This window comes from Bufo gargarizans, chromosome 3 (assembly GCF_014858855.1).
Source record: "Bufo gargarizans isolate SCDJY-AF-19 chromosome 3, ASM1485885v1, whole genome shotgun sequence".
In the NCBI taxonomy this organism is placed as follows: domain Eukaryota; kingdom Metazoa; phylum Chordata; class Amphibia; order Anura; family Bufonidae; genus Bufo; species Bufo gargarizans.
In genome coordinates, this window is record NC_058082.1 from 101,364,698 (window position 1) to 101,380,431 (window position 15,734).

Sequence of the window (15,734 nt, forward strand, 5' to 3'; positions counted from 1 at the left end):
CTCTCCAAAAAGTAAGGGACAATGTTGTTGAGAAGTACAAGTCAGTGTTAGGTTATACAAAAATATCCAAATCTTTGATGATCCCCAGGAGCACCATCAAATCTATCATAACCAAATGAAAAGAACATGGCACAACAGCAAACCTGCCAAGTGACGGCCGCCCACCAAAACTCACAGACCGGACAAAGAGGGCATTAATCAGAGAGGCAGCACAGAGACCTAAGGTAACCCTGGAGAAGCTGCAGAGTTCCACAGCAGAGACTGGAGTATCTGTACATAGGACAACAATAAGCCGTTTGCTCCATAGAGTTGGGCTTTATGGCAGAGTGGCCAGAAGAAAGCCATTACTTTCAGCAAAAAACAAAAAGGCATGTTGCGAGTTTGCAAAAAAGGCATGTGGGAGACTCCCAAAATATATGAAGGAAGGTGCTCTGGTCTGATGAGACTAAAATTGAACTTGCTATGTCTGGTGCAAACCTAACACATCACATCACCCAAAGAACACCATCCCCACAGTGAAACATGGTAGTGGCAGCATCATGCTGTGGGGATGGGACTGGGAAACTGGTCAGAGTTAAGGGAAAAATGTATGGTGCTAAATACAGGGATATTCTTGAACAAAACCTGTCCCACTCTGTGCGTTATTTGAGGCTAGGACGGAGGTTCACCATCCAGCAGGACAATGACCCCAAACACACTGCTACAGCAACACTTGAGTGGTTTAAAAGGAAACATGTAAATGTGTTGGAATGGCCTAGTCAAATCCCAGATCTCAATCCAATAGAAAATTTGTGGTCAGACTTAAAGATTGCTGTTCACCAGCACAAACCATCCAACTTGAAGGAGCTGGAGCAGTTTTGCAAAGAGGAATGGGCAAAAATCCCAAGCTCATAGAGACTTATCCAAAGTGACTTGGAGCTGTGATTGCTGCAAAAAGTGGCTCTACAAAGTATTGACTTTAGGGGGTGAATAGTTATGCACATTGACTTTTTCTGTTATTTTGTCCTATTTGTTGTTTGCTTCACAATAAAAAAATAATAAACATCTTCAACGTTGTGGGCATGTTCTGTAAATTAAATGATGCAAATCCTCAAACAATCCATGTTACTTCCAGGTTGTGAGGCACCAAAGTACGAAAAAAGTCAAGGGGGTGAATACTTTTGCAAGGCACTGTAGATATACACAAAACACGGATTTGTGCATATAATGTATGCGCAGTAATAACATGATGTGATCATAGTCTATAGAAGTATTTTTATTACCTGTTTTCATGTTTGACAGAGCTGCCACCAGACTGGGATCAACATCACATGGGATACCGGCTGAGGTTGCCAACTCAAATATACTGAGAGTGACCTGGGAGATGGAATGCACCATTTTACTGACATATAAATGACATTTTATGCTTCAATGTCTCACTGGTTAAGAAAGTAGTATTTATATTTCCACAGCCGAAAACATATAAATAAAACACAAATTGCAAAAAAGAACCCTACCCCAGGAGGCTGTGAACTAATTGCTTAGTGGTAACTGCTGTAGTCAGCTGGGGATGGAAAATCACACTGTGCCATTGTTTTTACTCAAACATATAATAGGCTGGAATAACATGAGACTCAGTAAAACAGGTCAGTCCTAATGTGCCACATGGGTTTTTTTTTTTTCCTCCTGCCTTGTGGAAAATGAGTTCATTACTATTAACTGACAGCCCACATTTAATTACCCATTAATGCCTTACGACTGAGCATTTGTTTTTTAGTCCCTCAAGCAATGATGCTACAAAATTATGGAAATAAAGGACAATATAATGGAAAATAAGTGGCTTTTCCAAGCAAGTAGTTATTTTCTGTTCTATATTATGTAGCAGCATTTTGCTTTGGTTTTCAAATAGCATCTAACGCCAAACTAATTCTATCATTGCTACCAAACATGGACATTTAGATGAAAGGGAAATGTGAGAAAGGCTTGACACTTGACTCATTCTGAAAGCATTTAGGAATGGAGTATATCAATGTCCAGTATATGTCAAACACAGCCTTTTTATTATTCATTTTCAACAAAACTTTGGTTATTCAAAGAATTCCATGGACAAAACCTAGCCAAGGACTACCTCTCTTTAGAGCTGGAGAAGCACAAGTATGAGGAGTCCTAATTCTATTTGGTCCCATTCCTCTTCCACTTCCTTTCCAGGGCACCACACCATTAAAGGGATTCTGTCACCTCTCATAACACAAATTCAGATTTTAAACCAGTCATGCTCCACAGATTACCTTGAATCGGCTTTGCTGTTCTATACTGTAATCCGTCCAGTAGTTTTGGAAAAACGACTTTTATAATTATGCTAAATAATCCTGAAGGTGCCCAGAGGGGCGTTATGTTGCACTTTGTGTGCCCAGTAACGCCCCCCGCAGTGCCCAAAACGCCTTCCTCCTGAATCCCCAACCGCCCACAGCGTCTCATCCCTCTCCTCCCCCTCCCTGACGGCCGAGCGAAGTCTCGCGCAGACGCAGTACCCACTGAGGGCTGCGCCAGTGCGATTTGCTGGAGACTGAGGGAAGAGCGAGCATTTGACGTCACTGGGCTCGGCGCATACCCAGGGATGAGGTGACGTTTTCATTGTTACCATTTTGGGGTACATAAGATTTTTTGATCGCTTGATATTACACTTTTTGTGAGGCAAGGTGACAAAAAATTGCTGTTTTGGCATAGTTTAAAATATTATTTTTTTTTTACAGCATTCACCTGAGGGGACATATCATGTGATATTTTTTATAAAGCAGGTTGTTACGGATGTGGTGATACCTAATATGTTTTTGTGTTGCCATTTTCTGAGAGCCATATATATTTTTGTTTTGGGTGATTGTCTTAGGTAGGGGCTCATTTTTTGCGGGATGAGATGGCAGTATGATTAGTACCACTTTGGGGTACGGGTACATAAGACTTTTTAATCACTTGGTGTTACACTTTTTGTGAGGCAAGGTGACGAAAAATGGCTGTTGTGGCACATTTTTTTGTTATTTTTTTTTACAGCAATCACCTGAGAGGGCATCTCATATGATATTTTTATAGAGAAGGTTGTTATGGATGCGAAATACCCAATGTGTCTATTATTTTTATTTTTGTTAAGTTTTACACAGTAAATGCCTTTTTGAACACAATAAAATCTTTTCTGAGAGCCATATTATTTTATTTTTTGAGCAATTGTCTTAGGTAAGGGCTCATTTTTTGTGGGATGAGATCATGGATTTATTGGTACCATTTTGGGCTACATACGCTTTTTTGATCACTTGGTATTACACTTTTTATGAGACAAGGTGACCAGAAAATAGCTGTTTTGGCACAGTTTTTTTTATGGCATTCACCTGACAGGGTGGATCATGTGATATTTTTATAGAGCTGGTCGATTGGGACGTGGTGATACCTAATATGTCTATTTTTGTTTAGACACAGTCTCCTGCGCCGTACATGTACTGTATGGGTTAACACTGAGGGTCTGGTCTAAGGTCTGATTGGTAACATAGTAACATAGTACATAAGGCCGAAAAAAGACATTTGTCTATCCAGTTCGGCCTGTTATCCTGCAAGTTGATCCAGAGGAAGGCAAAAAGAAACCTGTGAGGTAGAAGCAAATTTTCCCCACTATAGGGGAATAAAAAATTCCTTCCCGACTCCAATCAGGCAATCAGAATAACTCCCTGGATCAGCGACCCCTCTCTAGTAGCTATAGCCTGTAAATATTATTACGCTCCAGAAATACATCCAGGCCCCTCTTGAATTCCTTTATTGTACTCACCATCACCACCTCCTCAGGCAGAGAGTTCCATAGTCTCACTGCTCTTACCGTAAAGAATCCTCTTCTATGTTTGTGTACAAACCTTCTTTCCTCCAGACGCAGAGGATGTCCTCTCGTCACAGTCACAGTCCTGGTGGATTTGGTGGATTTATTAACATAAGGGGACTGATCTGAGGTCTGATTGGGTAACTTATTAACATTGGGAGACTGATCTGAGGTCTATATATCTTGAATATCTGTAGAACTAAATTTGATTTTTTTTTAAATGTCAGTTTGGATATAGATTCAACTGATCAGGCATTCCACTTTGATATACTGTATACAAGTGCCATTTGTCATGCTGAGGTTTACCACAGGTTTGTCACTAGGCGACTGATACTCTATATAGTTGGTTTGATTTGTGCAATAGTTACTTCTTCATGTAAAAGGAGATTTCAGTGAGCTGCAGAACCTAGCTTGTTGATATGTCTTGTCAGTTATTACTTAATACTATCCCTATAAACTTCAGGGGAGAAAAAGCTGCCAGTGCACATCTTCACTAGGGATGCTCTCCTCAAAGAAGCTTAGCATAAGGCAAGAGAAGCTGCTTAGTATTCTTTCAAACCCTAGCCCTTGAAAAGACATGTCTGCTATCTCTTAGTCACGTCAAGTTTAGAGTTGAGCGAACACCTGGATGTTCGGGTTCGAGAAGTTCGGCCGAACATCCCGGAAATGTTCGGGTTCGGGATCCGAACCCGATCCGAACTTCGTCCCGAACCCGAACCCCATTGAAGTCAATGGGGACCCGAACTTTTCGGCACTAAAACGGCTGTAAAACAGCCCAGGAAAGGGCTAGAGGGCTGCAAAAGGCAGCAACATGTAGGTAAATCCCCTGCAAACAAATGTGGATAGGGAAATTAATTAAAATAAAAATTAAATAAATAAAAATTAACCAAAATCAATTGGAGAGAGGTTCCATAGCAGAGAATCTGGCTTCCCGTCACCCACCACTGGAACAGTCCATTCTCAGATATTTAGGCCCCGGCACCCAGGCAGAGGAGAGAGGTCCCGTAACAGAGAATCTGTCTTCATGTCAGCAGAGAATTAGTCTGCATGTCATAGCAGAGAATGAGGCTTCACGTCAGCCACCACTGCAACAGTCCATTGGCATATATTTAGGCCCAGCACACAGGCAGAGGAGAGAGGTCCCGTAACAGAGAATCTGGCTTCATGTCAGCAGAGAATCAGTCTGCATGTCATAGCAGAGAATGAGGCTTCACGTCAGCCACCACTGCAACAGTCCATTGGCATATATTTAGGCCCAGCACACACACAGGCAGAGGAGAGAGGTCCCGTAACAGAGAATCTGGCTTCATGTCAGCAGAGAATCAGTCTGCATGTCATAGCAGAGAATGAGGCTTCACGTCAGCCACCACTGCAACAGTCCATTGGCATATATTTAGGCCCAGCACACACACAGGCAGAGGAGAGAGGTCCCGTAACAGAGAATCTGGCTTCATGTCAGCAGAGAATCAGTCTGCATGTCATAGCAGAGAATGAGGCTTCACGTCAGCCACCACTGCAACAGTCCATTGGCATATATTTAGGCCCAGCACACACACAGGCAGAGGAGAGAGGTCCCGTAACAGAGAATCTGGCTTCATGTCAGCAGAGAATCAGTCTGCATGTCATAGCAGAGAATGAGGCTTCACGTCAGCCACCACTGCAACAGTCCATTGGCATATATTTAGGCCCAGCACACACACAGGCAGAGGAGAGAGGTCCCGTAACAGAGAATCTGTCTTCATGTCAGCAGAGAATTAGTCTGCATGTCATAGCAGAGAATGAGGCTTCACGTCACCCACCACTGCAACAGTCCATTGGCATATATTTAGGCCTAGCACACAGGCAGAGCAGAGAGGTCCCGTAACAGACAATCTGGCTTCATGACAGCAGAGAATCAGTCTGCATGTCATAGCAGAGAATGAGGCTTCACGTCACCCACCACTGCAACAGTCCATTGGCATATATTTAGGCCTAGCACACAGGCAGAGCAGAGAGGTCCCGTAACAGACAATCTGGCTTCATGTCAGCAGAGAATCAGTCTGCATGTCATAGCAGAGAATGAGGCTTCACGTCACCCACCACTGCAACAGTCCATTGGCATATATTTAGGCCTAGCACACAGGCAGAGCAGAGAGGTCCCGTAACAGACAATCTGGCTTCATGACAGCAGAGAATCAGTCTGCATGTCATAGCAGAGAATGAGGCTTCACGTCACCCACCACTGCAACAGTCCATTGGCATATATTTAGGCCTAGCACACAGGCAGAGCAGAGAGGTCCCGTAACAGACAATCTGGCTTCATGTCAGCAGAGAATCAGTCTGCATGTCATAGCAGAGAATGAGGCTTCACGTCACCCACCACTGCAACAGTCCATTGGCATATATTTAGGCCTAGCACACAGGCAGAGCAGAGAGGTCCCGTAACAGACGATCTGGCTTCATGTCAGCAGAGAATCAGTCTGCATGTCATAGCAGAGAATCAGGCTTCACGTCAGCCACCACTGCAACAGTCCATTGTCATAAATTTAGGCCCAGCACCCAGGCAGAGGAGAGAGGTCCCGTAACAGACAATCTGGCTTCATGTCAGCAGAGAATTAGTCTGCATGTCATAGCAGAGAATCAGGCTTCATGTCAGCCACCACTGCAACAGTCCATTGGCATATATTTAGGCCTAGCACACAGGCAGAGGAGAGGTTCATTCAACTTTGGGTAGCATCGCAATATAATGGTAAAATGAAAATAAAAATAGGATTGAATGAGGAAGTGCCCTGGAGTCCAATAATATATGGTTATGGGGAGGTAGTTAATGTCTAATCTGGACAAGGGACGGACAGGTCCTGTGGGATCCATGCCTGGTTCATTTTTATGAACGTCAGCTTGTCCACATTGGCTGTAGACAGGCGGCTGCGTTTGTCTGTAATGACGCCCCCTGCCGTGCTGAATACACGTTCAGACAAAACGCTGGCTGCCGGGCAGGCCAGCACCTCCAAGGCATAAAAGGCTAGCTCTGGCCACGTGGACAATTTAGAGACCCAGAAGTTGAATGGGGCCGAACCATCAGTCAGTACGTGGAGGGGTGTGCACACGTACTGTTCCACCATGTTAGTGAAATGTTGCCTCCTGCTAACACGTTGCGTATCAGGTGGTGGTGCAGTTAGCTGTGGCGTGTTGACAAAAGTTTTCCACATCTCTGCCATGCTAACCCTGCCCTCAGAGGAGCTGGCCGTGACACAGCTGCCTTGGCGACCTCTTGCTCCTCCTCTGCCTTGGCCTTGGGCTTCCACTTGTTCCCCTGTGACATTTGGGAATGCTCTCAGTAGCGCGTCTACCAACGTGCGCTTGTACTCGCGCATCTTCCTATCACGCTCCAGTGCAGGAAGTAAGGTGGGCACATTGTCTTTGTAGCGTGGATCCAGCAGGGTGGCAACCCAGTAGTCCGCACAGGTTAAAATGTGGGCAACTCTGCTGTCGTTGCGCAGGCACTGCAGCATGTAGTCGCTCATGTGTGCCAGGCTGCCCAGGGGTAAGGACAAGCTGTCCTCTGTGGGAGGCGTATCGTCATCGTCCTGCCTTTCCCCCCAGCCACGCACCAGTGATGGACCCGAGCTGCGTTGGGTGCCACCCCGCTGTGACCATGCTTCATCCTCATCCTCCTCCACCTCCTCCTCATCCTCGTCCTCCTCGTCCTCCAGTAGTGGGCCCTGGCTGGCCACATTTGTACCTGGCCTCTGCTGTTGCCAAAAACCTCCCTCTGAGTCACTTCGAAGAGACTGGCCTGAAAGTGCTAAAAATGACCCCTCTTCCTCCTCCTCCTCCTCCTCCTCCTGGGCCACCTCCTGTTCCATCATCGCCCTAAGTGTTTTCTCAAGGAGACATAGAAGTGGTATTGTAACGCTGATAACGGTGTCATCGCCACTGGCCATGTTGGTGGAGTACTCGAAACAGCGCAACAGGGCACACAGGTCTCGCATGGAGGCCCAGTCATTGGTGGTGAAGTGGTGCTGTTCTGTAGTGCGACTGACCCGTGCGTGCTGCAGCTGAAACTCCACTATGGCCTGCTGCTGCTCGCACAGTCTGTCCAGCATGTGCAAGGTGGAGTTCCACCTGGTGGGCACGTCGCATATGAGGCGGTGAGCGGGAAGGCCGAAGTTACGCTGTAGCGCAGACAGGCGAGCAGCGGCAGGATGTGAACGCCGGAAGCGCGAACAGACGGCCCGCACTTTATGCAGCAGCTCTGACATGTCGGGGTAGTTGTGAATGAACTTCTGCACCACCAAATTCAGCACATGCGCCAAGCAAGGGATGTGCGTCAAATTGGCTAGTCCCAGAGCTGCAACGAGATTTCGCCCATTATCACACACCACCAGGCCGGGCTTGAGGCTCACCGGCAGCAACCACTCGTCGGTCTGTTGTTCAATACCCCGCCACAACTCCTGTGCGGTGTGGGGCCTGTCCCCCAAACATATGAGTTTCAGAATGGCCTGCTGACGTTTACCCCGGGCTGTGCTGAAGTTGGTGGTGAAGGTGTGTGGCTGACTGGATGAGCAGGTGGAAGAAGAGGAGGAGGAAGCCGAGAAGGAGGAGGTGGCAACAGGAGGCAAAGAATGTTGCCCTGCGATCCTTGGCGGCGGCAGGACGTGCGCCAAACAGCTCTCCGCCTGGGGCCCAGCTGCCACTACATTTACCCAGTGTGCAGTTAGGGAGATATAGCGTCCCTGGCCGTGCTTACTGGTCCACGTATCTGTGGTTAGGTGGACCTTGCTACAGATGGCGTTGCGCAGTGCACACTTGATTTTATCGGATACTTGGTTGTGCAGGGAAGGCACGGCTCTCTTGGAGAAGTAGTGCCGGCTGGGAACAACATACTGTGGGACAGCAAGCGACATGAGCTGTTTGAAGCTGTCTGTGTCCACCAGCCTAAATGACAGCATTTCATAGGCCAGTAGTTTAGAAATGCTGGCATTCAGGGCCAGGGATCGAGGGTGGCTAGGTGGGAATTTACGCTTTCTATCAAATGTTTGTGAGATGGAGAGCTGAACGCTGGCGTGTGACATGGTTGAGACGCTTGGTGACGGAGGTGGTGGTGGTGGTGTTGGTGGTACATCCCCTGTTTGCTGGGCGGCAGGTGCCAACGTTCCTCCAGAGGCGGAGGAAGAGGCCGAGGCGGCAGCAGCAGAATAGGCCGAGGCGGCAGCAGCAGAAGAGGTAGCAGGGGGAGCCTGAGTGACTTCCTTGGTTTTAAGGTGTTTACTCCACTGCAGTTCATGCTTTGCATGCAGGTGCCTGGTCATGCAGGTTGTGCTCAGGTTCAGAACGTTAATGCCTCGCTTCAGGCTCTGATGGCACAGCGTGCAAACCACTCGGGTCTTGTCGTCAGCACATTGTTTGAAGAAGTGCCATGCCAGGGAACTCCTTGAAGCTGCCTTTGGGGTGCTCGGTCCCAGATGGCGGCGGTCAGTAGCAGGCGGAGTCTCTTGGCGGCGGGTGTTCTGCTTTTGCCCACTGCTCCCTCTTTTGCTACGCTGTTGGCTCGGTCTCACCACTGCCTCTTCCTCCGAACTGTGAAAGTCAGTGGCACGACCTTCATTCCATGTGGGGTCTAGGACCTCATCGTCCCCTGCATCGTCTTCCACCCAGTCTTGATCCCTGACCTCCTGTTCAGTCTGCACACTGCAGAAAGACGCAGCAGTTGGCACCTGTGTTTCGTCATCATCAGAGACATGCTGAGGTGGTATTCCCATGTCCTCATCATCAGGAAACATAAGTGGTTGTGCGTCAGTGCATTCTATGTCTTTCACCGCTGGGGAAGGGCTAGGTGGATGCCCTTGGGAAACCCTGCCAGCGGAGTCTTCAAACAGCATAAGAGACTGCTGCATAACTTGAGGCTGAGACAGTTTCCCTGGTATGCATGGGGGTGATGTGACAGACTGATGGGGTTGGTTTTCAGGCGCCATCTGTGCGCTTTCTGCATAAGACTGGGTGGGAGATAATGTGAACGTGCTGGATCCACTGTCGGCCACCCAATTGACTAATGCCTGTACCTGCTCAGGCCTTACCATCCTTAGAACGGCATTGGGCCCCACCATATATCGCTGTAAATTCTGGCGGCTACTGGGACCTGAGGTAGTTGGTACACTAGGACGTGTGGATGTGGCAGAACGGCCACGTCCTCTCCCAGCACCAGAGGGTCCACTAACACCACCACGACCATGTCCACGTCCGCGTCCCTTACTAGATGTTTTTCTCATTGTTATGGTTCACCACAACAACAAATATATTATTTGGCCCAATGTATTGTATTCAAATTCAGCGGGATATAAATTTGAGGCCTAGTATTTAGGCGCTGGGTGACCGGTATGGATTTAGTGACAGAATTAGACTTGGAAATGCACAGAAGCGTGTGTGTGAAGTTATTCTGAATGACCCAATGTGCACCTTGAATATTATATACCCTTTTTGGGATAGATTTCAAATAGCTCTGATATAGCAGGAACCACTAAATTATGAAATTGCTAAATTGGGAATTGTACTTCAACCCAGAACAAAAAATGTGCTTTGACGGGCACTAAATAACTTTCCCAGCTACAACAGTACAGCGGTAACGAGAGATTTAGAGGGATTTAAATTTGAGGCCTAGTATTTAGGCGCTGGGTGACAGGTATGGGTTTAGTGACAGAATTAGACTTGGAAATACACAGTAGCGGGTGTGTGTGAAGTTATTCTGAATGACCCAATGTGCACCTTCAATATTATATACCCTTTTTGGGATAGATTTCAAATAGCTCTGATATAGCAGGAACCACTAAATTATGAAATTGCTAAATTGGGAATTGTACTTCAACCCAGAACAAAAAATGTGCTTTGACGGACACTAAATATCTTGCCCAGCAACAACAGTACAGCGGTGGGTAACGAGAGATTTAGAGGGATTTAAATTTGAGGCCTAGTATTTAGGCGCTGGGTCACCGGTATGGATTTAGTGACAGAATTAGACTTGGAAATGCACAGAAGCGTGTGTGTGAAGTTATTCTGAATGACCCTATGTGCACCTTCAATATTATATACCCTTTTAGGGATAGATTTCAAATAGCTCTGATATAGCAGAAACCACTAAATTATGAAATTGCTAAATTGGGAATTGTACTTCAACCCAGAACAAAAAATGTGCTTTGACGGACACTAAATATCTTGCCCAGCAACAACAGTACAGCGGTGGGTAACGAGAGATTTAGAGGGATTTAAATTTGAGGCCTAGTATTTAGGCGCTGGGTGACAGGTATGGGTTTAGTGACAGAATTAGACTTGGAAATACACAGTAGCGGGTGTGTGTGAAGTTATTCTGAATGACCCAATGTGCACCTTCAATATTATATACCCTTTTTGGGATAGATTTCAAATAGCTCTGATATAGCAGGAACCACTAAATTATGAAATTGCTAAATTGGGAATTGTACTTCAACCCAGAACAAAAAATGTGCTTTGACGGACACTAAATATCTTGCCCAGCAACAACAGTACAGCGGTGGGTAACGAGAGATTTAGAGGGATTTAAATTTGAGGCCTAGTATTTAGGCGCTGGGTCACCGGTATGGATTTAGTGACAGAATTAGACTTGGAAATGCACAGAAGCGTGTGTGTGAAGTTATTCTGAATGACCCTATGTGCACCTTCAATATTATATACCCTTTTAGGGATAGATTTCAAATAGCTCTGATATAGCAGAAACCACTAAATTATGAAATTGCTAAATTGGGAATTGTACTTCAACCCAGAACAAAAAATGTGCTTTGACGGACACTAAATATCTTGCCCAGCAACAACAGTACAGCGGTGGGTAACGAGAGATTTAGAGGGATTTAAATTTGAGGCCTAGTATTTAGGCGCTGGGTCACCGGTATGGATTTAGTGACAGAATTAGACTTGGAAATGCACAGAAGCGTGTGTGTGAAGTTATTCTGAATGACCCTATGTGCACCTTCAATATTATATACCCTTTTAGGGATAGATTTCAAATAGCTCTGATATAGCAGAAACCACTAAATTATGAAATTGCTAAATTGGGAATTGTACTTCAACCCAGAACAAAAAATGTGCTTTGACGGACACTAAATATCTTGCCCAGCAACAACAGTACAGTGGTGGGTAACGAGAGATTTAGAGGGATTTAAATTTGAGGCCTAGTATTTAGGCGCTGGGTCACCGGTATGGATTTAGTGACAGAATTAGACTTGGAAATGCACAGAAGCGTGTGTGTGAAGTTATTCTGAATGACCCTATGTGCACCTTCAATATTATATACCCTTTTAGGGATAGATTTCAAATAGCTCTGATATAGCAGAAACCACTAAATTATGAAATTGCTAAATTGGGAATTGTACTTCAACCCAGAACAAAAAATGTGCTTTGACGGACACTAAATATCTTGCCCAGCAACAACAGTACAGCGGTGGGTAACGAGAGATTTAGAGGGATTTAAATTTGAGGCCTAGTATTTAGGCGCTGGGTGACAGGTATGGGTTTAGTGACAGAATTAGACTTGGAAATACACAGTAGCGGGTGTGTGTGAAGTTATTCTGAATGACCCAATGTGCACCTTCAATATTATATACCCTTTTTGGGATAGATTTCAAATAGCTCTGATATAGCAGGAACCACTAAATTATGAAATTGCTAAATTGGGAATTGTATTTCAACCCAGAACAAGAAATGTGCTTGAACGGACACTAAATAACTCGCCCAGCTACAGCACTAGGGACAGATTTAGCTGGATATAAATTTGAGGCCTAGTATTTAGGCGCTGGGTGACCGGTATGGATTTAGTGACAGAATTAGACTGGGATATGGCCAAAAAATGAACAGACTATTGCTGGTTAAATGCACTTGGTGTGACAGCTTCACCCTGATGTAGGCTTTAGCCAAAAAACAACCACACCATTGAGGGTTAAATGCACTTGGTGACAGGCGCAGCTTGCCCCTGATTTTGTATATGGCCAAAAAATGAACAGACTATTGCTGGTTAAATGCACTTGGTGTGACAGCTTCACCCTGATGTAGGCTTTAGCCAAAAAACAACCACACCATTGAGGGTTAAATGCACTTGGTGACAGGCGCAGCTTGCCCCTGATTTTGTATATGGCCAAAAAATGAACAGACTATTGCTGGTTAAATGCACTTGGTGTGACAGCTTCACCCTGATGTAGGCTTTAGCCAAAAAACAACCACACCATTGAGGGTTAAATGCACTTGGTGACAGGCGCAGCTTGCCCCTGATTTTGTATATGGCCAAAAAATGAACAGACTATTGCTGGTTAAATGCACTTGGTGTGACAGCTTCACCCTGATGTAGGCTTTAGCCAAAAAACAACCACACCATTGAGGGTTAAATGCACTTGGTCGCAGCTTGTGCTGGCGCACCACAAGACACAAAATGGCCGCCGATCACCCCAGAAAAATGAGACTGACAAACGGTCTGTGCAGCCTAAAAACAGTGAGCAATTGAGGATCAGCAGCTCAATGATCCACAGCTGCAGATCGATCAGTTAATCAAGTCCTTTGGAGGAGTTAATCTGCCTAATCTCGCCCTACTGTCGCAGCCGCAACCTCTCCCTACGCTAATCAGAGCAGAGTGACGGGCGGCGCTATGTGACTCCAGCTTAAATAGAGGCTGGGTCACATGGTGCTCTGGCCAATCACAGCCATGCCAATAGTAGGCATGGCTGTGATGGCCTCTTGGGGCAAGTAGTATGACGCTTGTTGATTGGCTGCTTTGCAGCCTTTCAAAAAGCGCCAAGAAAGCGTCACAAAAGCGCGAAGAAAGCGACGAACACCGAACCCGGACTTTTACGAAAATGTCCGGGTTCGGGTCCGTGTCACGGACACCCCAAAATTCGGTACGAACCCGAACTATACAGTTCGAGTTCGCTCATCCCTAGTCAAGTTCTCTTTCAGTGCAACGCATCGCCAGGCAGCACGCAGCATGGTATCACACAATGCAGGCTCCACAGACAAGCCTGATGACAGAGGTCCAGAACACTACAGCTGGACGTTCCGTTCTTTCCTCGGCGGATAGTATAAAATTTGCCACAAATTTGTCGAGAGCCGCTACATGCCTGTTCTAATTAAGAACAGGGTTTGAATCAAGGTCAAGGGGTGATATCTGTAGGGTCAATGTAAATATGGCATTTATATAATAAGTTCTACTCACCTTTTTAATTAGTTTAATGTATGCCCAAAATCTGTGCACAGTACTCTCATGCTGAAATAAAGAGTCAAGGATAATTTCCCAAAATCTATATTCTCATGGTGTCTTACTGTTTTTTCCATTATCTCTTATAAGTATGTGTTGATATTTTATAGCCATTTTAAAGATAAGTTGTTTCTGGCACAATGTCCCTCATGGACATAGTAACTCATTGACCTTGGTTGACATATTTCCTAACATCTGATTTTAATACACAAAAAAAGAAATTCAAGTGTTTGTGGCTGTTAAAGTGCATCTCCACCCAAACCCTGAAGCCACTTTCACACAGTCAGTATTTGGTCAGTATTTGGAAGGGCTCATGCACAAAGCCGTTGACGTTTTTGCAGTCCACAAATTGTGGATACCGGCTGTGTGCATTCCGCATGCAGACCAGAACATCCTGCCCTCTATAGAACTATCCTATCCTTGTCTGTAAAACGGACAAGAATAGGTCATGTTCTATTTTTTTGCGGGGCCTCAAAATGGATATATGGATGCAGACAGCACCCAGTGTTCTGTCCGCATCTTTTGTGGCATCACTGAAGCGAATGGGTCCCCATTTGACTTGCAAAGAATGCAGAGCAGATGTGGACCATAAATGCATTCATGTGCATGAGCCCTAAGGAAGAGTTCACATCACCATTTCATTTTCAGTTCTTCTGATCCGTTAGACGAACACGAAAAAAAACCTGTACTTTTTTCTGGCTAAAAAAAAAACGGATCTCAGACGGAAATGCCTCCTCAGACAGATGTCAAATGTACATAAATGATGCACAGGATCTTTTTTTTTTGTTTTTTTTTGTTTTTTTTACAGGATCAGTTTTTTTTCTTTATTTTTCTGTTCTTCTGATGGATTCTGGTGATATAAACGTTCCCTAAGCCAAAACCAGGAGTGGAACCTGCAGAGAAAAAGGATAAAGGAAAGATTTGTTCCTCTTCTGTGATTTGAACTCATGAAATTAGATAATTTCATTTTTTTGCCAAATTTTCCATTTTAACCCATTTTTTCCACTAACAAAGCAAGGGTTAACAGCCAAACAAGACTGTATCTTTATTGCCCTGACTCTGCCGTTTACAGAAACACCCCATATGTGGTCGTACATTACTGTACGGCCACACAGAGGGGCATAGAGGGAAAGGTGTGCCGTTTGGTTTTTGGAGGGCTGATTTTTATGGACCGGTTTATTTACACCGTGTCCTGTTTCATCCCCCCTGATGCAACCCTGGAGTAGAAACTCCCTAAAAGTGACAAAATTTTAGAAACTACGGGATAAGGTGGCGGTTTTGTTGAGATTATTTTTAGGGTACATATGATTTTTGGTTGCTCTATATTATATTTTTGTGATGCAAGGTTACCACAAATTTTAATTCAGAAATTTCATCTCCATTTGCCATTAACTGTTCAGGAACACCTAAAGGGTTAATAAAGTTTGTAAAATCATTTTTGAATACCTTGAGGGGTGTAGTTTCTTAGATGGGTCACTTTTGTGGAGTTTTTACTCTAGGGGGCATCAGGGGGCTTCAAAAGGGACATGGTGTCAATAAGAAAGGCCATCAAAATCGACCTTCCAGAAACCATGTCGGTCCTTTCCTTTTGCGCCCTCCCTTTTACTGATACAGCAGTTTACGACCACAAATGTGGCGTTTCTGTAAACTGCA

The 15,734-nt window shown here is 45.2% G+C and overlaps 1 protein-coding gene across 1 annotated transcript in view; it reads right to left on the reverse strand.

The window, feature by feature from the left end:
- The window catches only part of NCKAP1L (NCK associated protein 1 like), a 344,253-nt gene that overhangs the window by 113,789 nt on the left and 214,730 nt on the right, over positions 1–15,734 (reverse strand). The window contains exon 27 of the mRNA XM_044285109.1: positions 1,263–1,356. Within this exon, the coding sequence (XP_044141044.1) occupies positions 1,263–1,356 (94 nt within the window). The remainder of the gene's footprint in view (positions 1–1,262; positions 1,357–15,734) is intronic.